Source organism: Eimeria acervulina, genomic scaffold (genome assembly GCF_000499425.1).
Source record: "Eimeria acervulina Houghton genomic scaffold, Eah_scaff3, whole genome shotgun sequence".
In the NCBI taxonomy this organism is placed as follows: domain Eukaryota; phylum Apicomplexa; class Conoidasida; order Eucoccidiorida; family Eimeriidae; genus Eimeria; species Eimeria acervulina.
The window spans coordinates 87,625-102,098 of record NW_013549902.1 but is presented as its reverse complement, the minus strand read 5'-3'; the positions used below and the strand labels follow the sequence as shown (position 1 = coordinate 102,098).

Sequence of the window (14,474 nt, the reverse complement as noted above, 5' to 3'; positions counted from 1 at the left end):
TGGAAATGGTGCGTACCCTCCGGACACTCCCCGAGAACCCGATTACATTTCAGTTGCCAGGGTTTGCCAACTGTACATGCGCAGGATGCAAATGTAGCCGATGTCCTCTTTACTTCTCTCTTCACATAAATTTGCTCCACAGACAATGGATAACACGATATAGATCCGTTGAAGGCTGCATGCACACGCAGCCAGGGGAATGTGTCTGAGGGGGGCGGCACTCGATGCCGTCTCTCCTCTAAAATAATGCAAGAGAAATACTTAGGCCATATGCTTGCATGAATATGGATGATGCGGCGTTGTGTATTCACCTTCACGTCTTTTTAGTTGTCTACAGATGCACCTCAGCAGATGAACTGCGACGAACATGGCAGGGTGTGTATATATCTCGTGCAACTTGCGCAAGGAATTGCTCATATGCCGCATTCATCTTGAATGCGGATTTATGCTTTTCAGTTCGCCGCGCGTCACGGCCTGGGGGCCCTTCTTAAGGATGGCTATCGCACCTTCACGGGCATCGATGAGGTGACAGCCAAAAACATCGAGGCTTGCAAAACCCTCACAGACATCATAAAGACATCTCTGGGTGAGTCAGTTCAGTCCTCTGAAGCTGATAAAGGAGCTCTGCAAGTGTTTGCAGCTGCAGGTGCCGCACCAAGAGCAGCAGCAGCAGCACCAACAGCGGCCGAAGCAGGTCGAGCGAGAAGACGGCATGCATGCGTGATCGCAGAAAGCCGTGTAGAGTGGGTTTAGGCAGCTTAATGCCTGCCGTGGTGTGCATCCTTTTAGTTATTCTCGTCACTTTTGCACTTGCTGTGTGTCTGCCTCAGGCCCTTACGGGCTGAGCAAGTTGGTCGTGAATGCCTGGGGAAAGCGCTCCGTTACAAATGACACCGCCGCGATCCTGAGAGACCTTGAAGTACAGCATCCCGCGGCGAAGCTGCTGGTGATGGCCGCTGAAATGCAGAAGCAAGAGATGGGCGGCGGTTGCAACTTCCTCCTCATCGTCGCAGGCTGTCTCCTCACGAATGTAAGCAGACACAGTTAATGCTCGAGTATCATTATTATCGCATTTGCTAGTAATTATTTCCGCACTTATTGTTCGGATTATCTGTATTGCCAACGCTATTCCCCCTTCAAGTGTGCTTGTTAATGCTTTGTGTCGCATGGTTGTTGTTCTTTCGCTGCTTTTGCAGATTATGCTGCGTGGCATGCTAGTACTTGGTCATGCGTTGCTTTTGCTGTGCGTGCATGCACTTGGCTGCACGTGCCTATGACTGCGTGAGTGCGGCGCTGGTTTATTTGCTTCCTGTGCGCTGCACTTAGGCGGATTACTTGCTGCGCCAGGGGCTGCATCTAAGCGATGTCATTCAAGGATATGAACTCGCGCTGGAGAAGGTTCCGGCTTTTCTCGATGAGGCCGCCTGCCACACCGTCGAAAACCTCAAAGACTCCAAGCAGCTCGAACCCGGTGGGCTTTTGCGTCGTCCTGTTTCCTGCACCCATGCATACTGCATGCATGCACGCATGCATGCATGCTGCTGTCCGTGTATCCTGGGGCTGTTTCTTTGTGTGGGTTGATGAGAAGTGTGGCGTCGTCAGCTGTTGCGTCTGCTGCGCTGTTTTTCGTTCCCTCTCCCATGTGCCCTTATCTATATGGGGATGTTTATATGCGTGCTTGTTGCTGCACGGGCGCATGCGGATAGCTGCCTTTTTGGGGGTTTATTTTGTTTCAGTGCTGAGGACGGTCTTGGCCAGCAAGCCGCTCTGTATAGAGGCGGGGCTGGCTGGGTTACTGGCTGATGCTATTGCGTCGGTGATGCCTCCTAAGTTCGAGGACTTCGACCCCGACAACATTCGAGTCGCCAAGCTGCAGGGTGGCCGCCTCAGCCAGTCCACCGTGCTGAACGGCATGGTCATCACCAAGCCTCCCCACGGTATGTTTTGTCTCTTGCCTTCCTCGCGTCTATCAGCTTAGAGGATTGCCTTTTCTTCTCGCTCTTGCGTGCTGTTCTCCTGGGGCTGTCGCTTGTGCCTGGGGGTCTTGCTGTGCTTCTCTGGGGCTAGCAGATGTGGCTGCCTCACTACTTATTCGTGCAGCAGCAGCCAGTATTGACCACTGACGGGTTACTTGCCGCATGCGTGTGCTGTCTGCTGCTGCATACAGGCACTGTTGAGGCAAAGGGGAACTGCAAGGTGATGGTGTTGGGCTGTGGCCTCGAGTGTGCCACAACGGAGGCTAAAGGGACGGTTCTTATCCATACCGCTGAAGAGCTGAAGAACTTCACCAAGGGAGAGGAGGCACAAATGGAGGAAATCATCAAGGGCATAAAGAATGCAGGTACTTATTTTGCTGCAGTGCAATTCTCCCCCCATGTGCTGCTCTTCCTTTCCTGTTGAAGAGCAGCACATCACTTGCTGCGGCGCCTGCTGCGTGGAGTCGCAGCTGCAAGAGCGCTGTGGTGTGACTTGGGAGTCTGGCAGAGGCAAAGGTCTCTCTAGCACCACAGCTCGCTGCAACAATAGTGGGGGAAGGAGCCAACGACCTCAGGTTATATTTCAGCGCATGCATGTTTAAGAACTGCATGGAGATGGCCGGGTTACTGCGCTTTGTGGCTGTAGGCGTGGAGGCAATAATTGTGCACGGAGGCGGCATCGCGGACATAGCGCAGCACTTTTGCAACAAATACGAAATCCTCACTATAAAGGTGGGGCAGGGCAAAGAAGCCTGGGTTGTCTCCTTACTGATTTGGGGGGCTATGTTCGCTAGTGTGTTTGCCGTCATGCGAGTCTGCCTGCTGGCGTCGTCTGTCAGTCCCACTCACCTCGCGCGTTGTCCGCATCTTGAGGTCTGTAAAGGGACGAAAGTGCTGCGGATGGCATTTTGTGAAGGAGCCGGCGCAGCGAGCAGGCGCTGCAGGAGGGAGTTAATGCAGCAGTATCGGTCTTTGATGATGTCGCCGCAGGTTCCGTCCAAGTTTGAAACCCGACGTCTTTGCAGGGCGCTAGGCGCGACAGCCCTGGTTCGCCTGGTGAGCCTTGCGCCTTTGTGTAGGAAAAGCTTTGTCGTGAAATATTGAGCGTTTTTCTGCTGAACTGGGCAATTAGGGCCTCTGAAGTCTGGTAAAGAACTTCCATGCATCTCTCCTGTCGAATCACTTCAAAGCATGCTTTTTATTCAGCTGTTTAGATCCCTTCCCTCGTCTAAACCTTTATCCAGCTAAACGACGCAGTGCATGAGGGCAGCATGCGCATATGTACCGCTTGAGTCATTCGTCGCATCAAGTGCATTAAAGACATTCGCCTCATCGCCCTTCATGGACCGTTAACCGCTTGTTGCTCCAGTTGTGACAAGACTGTTCTCAGTTGTCAAGGGGCTGTCGCTGCTCGATGGCTTTGTGCGAAATGTTTGCAGGGCGTGCCCATGGCTGATGAGTTGGGGGTGGCAGAGTCGATTCGAACGATCGAGATCTCCAGCACCAAAGTTACCCAGATCCTGTGCAGGTGAGATGTGAACAGTTGCTGCAGTCTTCAGCTTCTCCGCGCCGCTGCTGCCGCTGCAGCTGCTGCTTCTGTTGGAACTTGGCGGCGAAGAACGTCAGTGTGGCAATTGCTTGTTTCGTGTTTCTCGGATGGGGTCCTCTATGCTGAGTACATTAGATGACGGGGTGATGCCTGCATGCAAATACTGAGGTAGGGCTCATATTATGTATGCAAATATTTCTGCGTTACTTTGCGGCAGGGACACCCGCGTACAGACCGTAGTGCTTCGTGGGTCGACCCCGTGTGTCCTGGACGAGGCTGAGAAGGCCGTGGACGACGCCTGTGCCTTCGCTAAGGCACTTACCAAAGACCGACGCTTCGTCGCGGGAGCTGGAGCGGCAGAAATGGAGATCGCCAGGAAGCTGCAGGTCCGTGTGCACACCTGCAGTTGTAGGGATAAAGCTCCACCCGTGGAGACTTCGTTGATTGATCGCCAGCAAGCTAAATAGCGGGCAAGCCAGCGAGCTAGCCGGCCTAGCAGGTTCCTGGCGAGGTGGCTACCCAGGCTAGTTCGATGACTGTGGATGCCTCGACAAAAACGGCGTGACACGGTTTTCCATGGACCCACGGCTCACACTAGTCGAACAGAAGCTCGCCTGTAAGCGCTGCGGTGTAGTAGCCTTACTACTATGTATGTTGTCTGGGGGAGCCGTGCTTTGCAGGCGGTGGCAGAGAAACTGCCCGGTACCGAGCAATACGCCGTCCTTAAGGCTGCCGAAGCCTTCGAAGCCATTCCCAGACTGTTGGCGGAAAGCGCCGGTCTGAATGCCACAGGTAACAGCTTGGTGCCTTTACTTAGGTCTTTCCTTTCTATCAAAGATTGAGTCGTTTAGTTGGCTCCGCTTTTCCCTGACGGTCGATGCATGTACTGCCAGGCGTGCTTCTCCAATATCATCACTTTTTTGCTGTTAGATGCGTCCTTATTCACCTAAATGATTTTAACCTGAATAAGTCATCTGTGCTAGGTTGCTCTTTTTATATTCTGCTTCAGTCTGAAAGGCCTTTGTATTTTCTTCCAACGTGCTTTATTCGTTGTCCTAGTGCACCTGTCTCTAGGGAAGTACTTTGTCGGTGCATACGCATGACCTTTGCGCGCACTTTAAGTTTCTGCTGAAACATCATTTTTGCGCTCATATCTTGCATGTTTAGCCATTGCCTTAGTTGTCCAAGGGCTACACCTCGTAGTGTTGTGCTGTTGTTGTCCCGTGCAAGTCTTCACAAGTGTAGGAGAACGTGGGCTGGATGGATGGCTACCCGAGAGCGAATAAACGCTCTCTCTTGTATGGGTGGAGGGAGGCGAGCTGGAGGATAACGGGACAGCCTTCAGACATTTGTGTTTTGACTGTGACAGCTGGGTATCGGGTGCGTTTGTATGTGCTTATCTACAGAGGTCCTGGCCGCGTTGCATGCCGCGCATTCAACAGGGCGCGTACTCGAGGGGGTGAACGTAGAGGCCTTTGTGGGTGCAGTAGCTTCCAGCCGGGGGTTCTCCGGCAACTCCAAAGTGAACATGACCGTTGATGCGAAGAGCCAAGGCATTCTGGATCACTTGCAGACAAAGGCATGGGCCATTCGCCTTGCATTCGACGCTGCTATCACCACTCTGCGCGTTGACCAAATCATCATGGCGAGACCTGCAGGCGGCCCTGCTCCCCGTGAGTCCTTTGTCACTACGAAAATACACAAGCTACCTTGCCACACAAAGCAGGCGGTCTTATCGAGCCGCACGTGATATGCATGATTACATGTATTTGCCGGCTGCGTGTCTGTTTTACTCGGTTTTGTCTGTTTTATTCTGTCCTACCGAAACGATACGGGGGATAATGATGCATGCTGTTTATTCACCGCAGGCGCTCCGGGAGCTCCTGACGCAGACTGAAGAGAGCACTCAAACTCTGCCTTAGTCCCGTGGGTGTTGGCCGCAGCAGGTATAGTTACATTATTGTGCATAGCACGCAAATGTACATGCATATATAGATATTATATATATGTAACAGATGCAACTATGTTCTCTGGGGGCAGAAGGCATCATCCAGGCGTCGTTGTGGCTTCACCGCTCCTATCTTTAAAGGAGAGGCGTTGGACAGCCGGCTCTTCTGCACACTGGAGCTGCGGCCTGCGGTAGTGGCGTGGGTTGTAAGGGCGGGAGTTTGTGATGGGTCTCTCACCCAATCAAAGACTCTATTTTGACTTATTTTAGAACCATCCTAATTATAATTTTGCAAGCAAAACAGGCAAGCATTTGCAGAGGGCTATAGTAAGCACTACAGTCAAAACGTAGCCCCAGCGTGTTATCCAATCTCGGGATCAGTAGCAGGGTATGTTAGAGGCCCGTGGATATATCGATAGTTGTGCGGGTGCTGGCTGCTGAAAGGTGAGCAAGTGTGTAGCAACGTGTACGGCAATAGTGGATGCAACGAAAAGGAAGATTGGGTGTGACTGGGCGTGGGACTGCATTCCGGCAGCAGTTGCAGCAGCAAGCGCTGCAGCTTAGGAGAGGCGCATCCTCTCCCCGCAGGACGCTGCGCCGCTGCGCTCCGGACGCGTAGATGCAGGAGACGTTGGCTCCTCTGGCAGAGGAATTATAAGACTAAATGCACTCGCTACCTCGTAGCGCTCTACAAATTACATTAGGGCCGAGGCCTCGCTCCCCGCAGTGCGGGAGCGGTCTGGAGTTCGGTATGAATGAAACTGGTACACGCGTATCTGCTTGCACGACTGCAGGCCCATGAAGGCCGGCAGTCGTGCAAGCACTGGAAGAGCCGCCTGGAGTCATCACTGTGCCTTCGCAAACTCGTATCAATGCTCAGCAGTTGCTAGGGCTGACGCTATGGGGAGGTGCAACCTGTCTGGATATTCGCAGCCCCTGCCACTACGTTTCGCCAATGGCAAAAAAGAAGACAAGGACCGGTAGAAATGTGCGTATGAAGTGTGGAGCCGATCCACGAGTGGGTCATATTACCACGGTAATGGGACTTCTACGTTGAAGCGGTCCACTACGGCTAAACCTAATTATTTGTGGAAGTCACTAGAGGGTGCCCATGCATCCAATAGACGACATTGCTGAGGCCTGTGCACGAGGAAGCAATGGGAATGCACCTCTGGGCAGTCCCAACAGGCGTGCTGCGCAGAGTGAACAATGGCATAGCGCTGGTGCGTAGAGGAGCCGAACCGTCACGAGCTGCATTGCACCGCGCTGCATCGAATGCTGCAACGCCGCCCCACCTGCGGGCGCAACCAAGACCCCTTTGCTGCATGCACTAACCTTGCCCACAGTTGCTAAGCACTAGCTTGGTCCCTTGTAGACAGCGTGCATGCGGGTACAAGCATACGTACAAACTTTACCAAGCCCATGCTACACTGCAGAAAGCACGCGCCCCCAACCTAGTAACCCAGCGACTTACGCACTGCTACCCTAGGGGCTGGGGTTGCTTAGCAGTAACCCTAGGCTCTAGGGTAGAAGCCTGTCATGAGTTGAAAGCACCTTGCTGCAACTCCTGCTGCACTGCAGCCCCCAACCGAAGTGTACCCATACCTTCCTTTGATGCATGCATTCACACTGCAGGCAATTGTTTAACGCTTATTTGGCCCTCACTAGCGAACCTGCAAGGCAAGACGAACTAGACGTGCAGTTAGTCTTAAATTGGTGCGACCATTTCTACTGGCCTGCAGTTTGCCAGACGTAAAATGCTGCTTCGGGCATCTATGTGCAGATGACGCTGCATAATGGCAGGCTTCTTATTAATTGTTGGTGTACTGGGAGCAGCTTGTTGGCAGGTACCAAGAAAATGAGACTAGCATTCAGATGCGAACTCCGCAATTGATTACACATTTCAGCACACCCTCACAACCCCTGTTGACTGGCAGACAGGTCCTGCATCGTAGGACTGGAACCCGTGTGTAGTTCCTCTGATTGTTGGTATTCCGAAATTTAGGAGAAATGACGTTGAATACCGTGAGTTGCATTAAAACCGTATCTATTGCCAGGAACACCCGTGCCGCGACCACCTGAACAAACCCCCCCAGCCCTAGCAGCAGCAGTCTGCGACGGCGTTGCGGCGGTGTGGCTGGGAAAGAGAGGGGACGTAAAAGTACATTCTGTTGTTTTTCTCTTTGTTTGTATTATTTAGAGTGAGGCGCACTGAAGCTTGCTCGTGTTCCAGTGCCTGGATAGGGCGGCAGCTTTGCGTTTCCTGTCTTGCGTCGTTTCTCCGTGTGGCGTTGCTGTGACCCCTCATTATTAAGATGGCATTCAGCATCGTTGGCCCCTTTCTGGGGTCGCTGTTGTGTTTTTGTGTCTGCTTTGTATATCCAGCGTCGCTGAGCTTTCAGCTGCTACTTGACGAGAAGGCTGCGCCTAGTGGCGCTCTGAAGAACGATCATTTGCAGCATGTCATGTTCTGGGTATTATGTTCGTGGATATGCTGCATTGAGTCTTTCCCTCCTCTGGCGTTGCTACTTCAGTACCTCCCCTTTTACTACGAAATCAAATGCTTGCTGTTCTACTGGCTCGCTTCCCCACAGTTTAAAGGGGCTGGATGGCTCTGGCTGCACGTCATCTACCCCGCCTACGAAAGAGCCGCACCCATGTGTGCTCAGCTTTACAACGAGCGCTGCCCACCGCAAGTCAAAGCTGCAGTTGAGAAGGCCATGGCGGCAATCGTGGGGGTCAAGTCACAGCAGTCCGATGCGTTCAGTAAGAGTCGCCAGCCCTCCAAAGCAGCAGATACCACCCAGAAGGCGGAGTGAACAACGCACTCGCTGCCGCTACCGTCTCTGCTGAAAAAGCAGTGCATGCGGCACACGCGATTCACACCGGGTAATCGGCAACCAGCAACGCGACGTGAGTGCATGGTTCTTCTTCCTTGTTCGCACGCTAGCGAGAGGGGGAGAGTGACAAGACCTCTTCCTGGACAGTAACTAAAGAGAGATGCAACGTGGAATAAGTACAGGACAGGGCAACTGCTTCATCTGCTGTGCTGCACGGGCAGGAGGCCCACAGGACCATCTACGGCTGGCGAAGCGCTGTGGTGCATTCAAGCGCGGATTGCTCGAGGTGCACAGCGCGCAAGCCGGGCAGCATGCATTGCATCCTCCGTGGAATTTGCAGTGCGTGTTGGCGCCTCTAGTTGTGGAGAGGAGCCAGCTGGGGCCTGGCTGGCATAGTAAAGAAGACGGCGAGTAGGGCCACCATGCCTTCGTGCCCCAGCGGACGTGGCCGGCAGGTGTTGCCTCCTCGTGTGCATTGTATCCGCTAATCAGGATTGAACCAAAGCATCCTGAATGCCTAAGCTGGGGTATTCACCGGTGCCTTCGCATGCTGATAGGGTGCTGTGCATCAGGTGGAGGCGTGCTCTGTGCACCAAACTTTCGCAAACCAATAGGTTCGACGTTCGTTCCAGGCAGGAAACTGCCGAACCCGAACCTTAGAGGTCCGTAGAGCAGCAGCAGCAGCGACCGTCGCTGCTGTAAATAAAGTATGACGTTTTGCGTTGCGTTTTTCGTTTACCATCGCCATTTGGATACTTCTATAATTTTGTAAACAGTCATTGCGGCGGTACAGAGTCCCATGAGGAACCACTGACACGCGTAGTTGAAGTGGGTATGCTCGTCAGCATAGAACAGAAGGTAGTCATCTTTTTTCTTTTGTTCGTAGCTCACAAACCTATTCGCTACTTTCAGGTCCCCTCCTGCGCCATCCGGTGGGTGGAGCAGATCTTCATCATACACGATGGAGTAGGCGTTAACCATAAGCATTGACGCCTCTCTCCTATTTGGAATGCCTGGTGTTGCCTCTACCAGGTCTCCGGGGTGCAGCACATTGAACTGCCCCTCGTGAGGCCGGTTCTTCAACATCAATGCCTTGAAACTCGAATTAGCGACTTCCCCAGGCTCCAATACTCCCCGAACTGTCACGGAACCGACGGGCTCTGTGCGGCAGCCAGCTACCTGCTGCAGACGCTCCAGATACTGCTGTGCGCCGTAGTTCACGTATTTCTGCTTCATACGCTGCTGCTGCATCGCTTCCAGCTGCTTATCCACATGCTGCTCTGGCGTGGTGTTTGGGGGCTGCAGTGGATGCTGCTGCGCAATTGCAAGTAGTTCAGTTTCTTCATCGACTGCGCTGGGGAAAGCGGGCAGTTTGGCCAGCTTGAAAGACAAGTGCCCCTTATTAACGAGAATGACGCTGCCATCCTGCAGCCGCAGCGGCGACACGATACAGTATCCAGGATTTCCCATTTCCAGGCCCGGCCGAGGTCCCACGAGCAGCTCCGTGCTGCTGTCCAAAACCCCATGAAGCACCACTGGAGTGTACGCCCATTCTCGTACTGCCGTCTCCACGTCCTCCTCAGAGGCCTGGGCAAGCAGTTGGGCGCTGCGTTGTGTTCGTCTCTCTGCTGCCCCCGCATCCTTTGCTTTTTCCTGTGGTTGCTGATGCTGCTGCTGCGCAGCAGCAGAATGCTCAGGAAGGGCAGCCGAGGCGTCACTCAGCTGGCGCTCTCCTTCTGCAGAGCTGGGGCCTAGTGAGGGAGGCGGGGAGATCTGGCTGGTGGGAGAAGCAGCAGGCAGTTCACAATGCGCTTCTGTCGTGCTGCTGGTGGGGAATTTTGCTGGGGAACCCTCGTTCTGTTCACGCAAGCGTGCACTGGCGTTCGCAGCAGCGTCCAGGGTCCAAGGGAAGGGGGAGTTGGTGATGACGGTGGGCTGCCTGGCGAGGTGGCTCCTTCTATATTCAATGAGTTCTTGTTTTTCATGCATGCGGTGCAGCTGCCAAAAGCCGAGTGAGGCCAACACGCTACTGAACAGGGCCCCACCCAGAGCTAGGCGCAGCCTCTCTCCCTTCCGGATGCCGTACTGGCGGTTCCTAACGACCCTCAGGACTGGGGATGTGACTTTCTGCGCATCCTTCGCTGCAATAATGCGCACAATTATTCCCCCCTCCACCTCCTGCGGGGACGGATACTTAGCCTCCGCCTTTGCCAGGATAGCTGCATCCTCGCGGGTGCACGGCAGCAGCCGCTGCCCAGGCATCGACCGCCCAGAAGCCACAAAGGGGATGGGGGCAAAGCCCCAATTAGGGGCCACAGGTTCACCCCCTCCATCCACCGCAGCAGGACGAGGTGGCCTGTTTCTGCCCCCTGTAACACTGATTTCCGCTTTCGTCCCAGGAGAGAGGGAAGTAGCACTTGACCGGCTCGTTTCATCCACAGATGCTGCGCTTCCGTCGTTGCCTCTCTCTGTCTCGCTTCCGTCCTCTCGGGGGGTCCTTCCAGGCGCCCCGCTGCTGCTGCTTCTGCCAACTATGCAGCCACCCAGACCCTTGTGGTGAATCCATTCAGCTGCACTCCGCCGCTGGAACGCATGGCAAGCCATTGCTGCCTTGATCCTTCGAAGGCTTCGAGTAAAGGCTGCAGTCCCTTCCCGATTCATCATGCTGCAGGATGCTGAGGAGGAACTTATTTGTCGCTGCTGTTCGACTTTGGTGACGACGCGGCCTTGCGAGCTGTCTCAGTGGCTTTCTGAGCAAAGGAGAGGACAGAGAACAAAGAAGAAATAAACCACTTTGCAGCCGTCAATGCATGAGCCCCCTGCACTTCCTCCAGGACTCCCGTGGCACCCACGCACATAAATGCACTACAATGAGCCTTCAAAATGAACCCTACAATTCCGTTACAGAGCTTAATGATCATGCCTCTGAAAAGAATTCTAGTATCAGCAGCAGCAGAAGCGGGAGGGTAGGTAGCAGCAACAGCAACAGAAGAAGCCCCAACAATTCCTGCAGCGGAGGGCCTCGGTCTCACGAGTGCTGCATGCGTCACTCTCTTCATCACTTCCTCGGCGCGCTGCGAAGACACGACTGCAAACCTTTGGAAAGCGGGGCTTGTCTGATTGCACACAGACAGAGCAACATGCTAATACGAATAATGAACACACGGTTATGGCAAATATCAAAGCCTGTATGTAAGCGAGGGAGCAAATGAAAGCTATTAAAGTGTAGTTGGAGAAGGCAAGCCCAAACGTACAACAAGCACTCGATAAACGTGGTCGCTCAGGTGACGCTGCGCCAGTGCTTGCAGCGTCCTGAAGAAAACGCCCATATTCATTTTGGATCTGAAAGTCGCAGCAAACATAGCGGCAACAACACGCAGATGCAACGCTTTTAAAAGACATATGAGACGCACAAAGGACATACTGTTTCTACAGCAAAGCAACACTTTTCTGAGGGGTTTACGGAGCGGTTTGGGGTTTGGCGGGGGTTCAGTGCTTTGCGCTGTGAGTTTACTGTGTGTTTGCTTGCCCTCAAGCAAAAGCGGTACATGGTGTAGCCGAACAGGACTAAATTCCTCACTGAGAAGATATGACGCGAGGCATCAGTACGCATGTCCGCTTACCGTGTTCTTTCAAAGCATTTGCTCGCAAGGCCCTGCACCGCACAACACTAACTCGGGTCTGTGGCCAGAGTCGTCGCCCAATCGTGCTTCCTTCACTGAGGACTTCCCGCAGTTGGCTGCAACTCAGTGAGTCCGAGTTGCCCGATAGACTTTGCTTATCTGGTCCGACAGGATCCAAAATAAAAGGCAAAAAGCTCTTCACAAGCCAAAAAGCACTAATGGATACAAACTAAAAATGCCACGGCAGAGCAGGCCTTTGCGAATGCAAGCGGATTGCCGATGTCGGCCATGAGGAGCGATTATAGATTGTCAGCGAAGCTTCATCACCCAGGAGCAAGCAATCACTTAACTCTCTACAAATTGGGCAATAAGTAAAAAGTAGAGGACAGTACGCTTCGAGACAGGCGTAGCGTTTTTCAGCCCCAACGAGCAACTGTGCCGGCGTGCATGCAGCCAGTTCCTCAAAACTCTAGAAAAGCAACGCTTGAGCATCTCCGCTGATTCTTGGCTTCATGAGCTATCATATCAATGCAAGGTAGGGTGTGCGTGAAAAACCGCACGCAGGCAGTAGTACCGTACATATACTACCGGTAGGCGAGTAGGCTGCTGTGACGTAAGCTTTCGACCCCTATTGAGGAATCCCTTGAGCTGCAGTAGAGCCGACGTACTTCAGTACCCAGGCCCTGCTCAGAAGTTGTTTTCGGCGTTACTTCACGTATCAAAGGAGATTGATGCATGCACTAACGCCAAATGCAACTGTTGAACACTTACCTGGCACTTAGTAGGCAACCTGGACGCCAGAAAAGATGCACTAACTAACTCTAGTGAGGTAACGCTGCAAGGTTGGATTCGCGGCGTGAGTTCCCCGCAAAGAAAGCAACGTGCCAAGAGAGCCCTCCCGCTCTTCCCATTCTCTCCAGGGTCCCGTTTGTTTCAGGACGCCTACAGACGGCAAGGAAGGTTACTTGCTGGTGGGGAGACCATCATCCTAAAGGTTGCGAATCTACTGCGGTATCCGACGAGTGTAGGCTTTAGCCGAGGACGCTCGTTACGATCACTCTACAACGCCAACTGTTGCAGCTAGCCAGCCGGACGGTGTTTCAGCGCGGTTAGGTATCATTCAGAAATAACAATCATTCCGCAGGAGCATTGGAAATTCCTGCCGCGACACGCAACGAAACGAAGCACTGTTTTTTCTCGCACGGTACTTAGTGTATTTGCAAGACTGCATGTGTTCACTGCTTGCCCACGATTATTTGCTTCGCTACTTCAAAAACGACATGCGGCTGCATGTGTTCACGGAGGGTTTGAATGTTCTTGCGGAATGGTTGCGTTGGCAGCAACAGTTGCAGAAACAAGCGCTCGCAACCAGAAGAGGGAGATATTTGCACTCCAGCCCTGCGGAATCTGAACTGGTGTGCCTTGGGAGCTTGAAGGGAAGGACCTGGGAAACTGAAAGATTTTACACGCATTGTGAATCAATGGAGGATATTACAGAACGATTGTCTAATGATCACGTCAACCATCGTTATTACACGTTGAGCGTAAGCCCCTTCTCCCGACGGGACATCCATGCATTCCGTGCGACTGGCGCCCTCCTATCGGTGCTTAGAATACATACAGTTGCAGCATGCACTAGACCATTGCCGCCTTCTCAATACACTAGAAACTTTCCAAGTGATCCCTTAAAAGCTCCGGTGCTAAAAGTCCAGTGGTGAACGCACTGCTCCTTCATGCGGAATGGCAAATGCTAAAAATTCAGCAATGAACCCACTGCTCTTTCATGCGGAACGGTGAAATCCTACTGATCAGCAGCCGCAAAGTGACGATGCTTCGATGAAACCCAGTAGGGCTCATGCACCCGCACGTGGAATGCGGAAAGTAGTTAGTGCCCCAAGTAGCAGCAGCAGTAACGGGTAGGTTCGACGACAACGCACGAACTGCTGAACGCTTCACTTGTCACTTATCCTCACTCTGTGGTACTAAGGATTTCACTTACTACTGCACCCTGCGGTTTTGTCCAGACCTAGATTTTACCGCCTGCAAGGACGAAACCAGTAAAACTCAGAAGCGAACTTGTAGAAGCAAAAAGATACACCGAACCGACAGGGATGCGATGGACATTAAGCAAATTGCAGTCTCGCCCATTTACTCGACGATCACAGGATTCTTCAACTGTCGTCAGATTAGCTGTGCCTGCAAAGTGACGGTGCCTTCCCTTCCCCTTACATCATCAGGAGCTGAGTGAGGCGCGAACATATGCAAAGGGGGGATTGGCTCAAGTTTTACTTTCCCTCCTATCCATCTGGCTTGTCGAAGGTAGCAGCTTAGCCTCACACGACACGAGAGCTTATGACGCTTTGTTGGGGGCTACACCAGCCTCACAAGCGCAACCTGCTTTCTCAAGCGCCTGTGTACACGAGAAAAACAAGCGTGCACGCGTGCCGCTTGTTAACGCGAAGAGCTGTATTCAAGTCAACGACAAGATAGACACGAACCCCAGCACTCCGCAATCGAGTCTTGCATTGAATGCTAGAC

The 14,474-nt window shown here is 53.0% G+C and overlaps 4 protein-coding genes across 4 annotated transcripts; 2 read left to right on the top strand and 2 right to left on the bottom strand.

Moving 5' to 3' along the window:
• Nucleotides 1-5: 5 nt before the first annotated feature.
• On the top strand, nt 6-5,275 carry EAH_00000940 (TCP-1/cpn60 family chaperonin, putative; the record flags this gene model as incomplete). Its single annotated transcript, XM_013396054.1, has 11 exons — nt 6-8; nt 457-586; nt 831-1,030; nt 1,327-1,471; nt 1,737-1,937; nt 2,168-2,341; nt 2,623-3,032; nt 3,416-3,504; nt 3,743-3,911; nt 4,206-4,317; nt 4,932-5,275. The coding sequence occupies 11 exons, from the start codon at nt 6-8 to the stop codon at nt 5,273-5,275; spliced, it is 1,977 nt and encodes a 658-aa protein (XP_013251508.1).
• Nucleotides 5,276-6,584: 1,309 nt separating this feature from the next.
• EAH_00000930 (TB2/DP1, HVA22 domain-containing protein, putative) lies at nt 6,585-8,292 on the top strand (the record flags this gene model as incomplete). Its single annotated transcript, XM_013396053.1, has 2 exons — nt 6,585-6,696; nt 7,859-8,292. The coding sequence occupies 2 exons, from the start codon at nt 6,585-6,587 to the stop codon at nt 8,290-8,292; spliced, it is 546 nt and encodes a 181-aa protein (XP_013251507.1).
• A 756-nt stretch (nt 8,293-9,048) lies between these two features.
• EAH_00000920 (hypothetical protein, conserved) lies at nt 9,049-10,974 on the bottom strand (the record flags this gene model as incomplete). Its single annotated transcript, XM_013396052.1, has 1 exon — nt 9,049-10,974. One exon carries the CDS (start codon nt 10,972-10,974, stop codon nt 9,049-9,051), a length of 1,926 nt encoding a protein of 641 aa, XP_013251506.1.
• A 26-nt stretch (nt 10,975-11,000) lies between these two features.
• On the bottom strand, nt 11,001-11,916 carry EAH_00000910 (hypothetical protein, conserved; the record flags this gene model as incomplete). The annotated part of the gene is made up of 4 exons (XM_013396051.1): nt 11,001-11,063; nt 11,346-11,429; nt 11,568-11,655; nt 11,894-11,916. The coding sequence occupies 4 exons, from the start codon at nt 11,914-11,916 to the stop codon at nt 11,001-11,003; spliced, it is 258 nt and encodes an 85-aa protein (XP_013251505.1).
• Between the last annotated feature and the right edge of the window lie 2,558 nt (nt 11,917-14,474).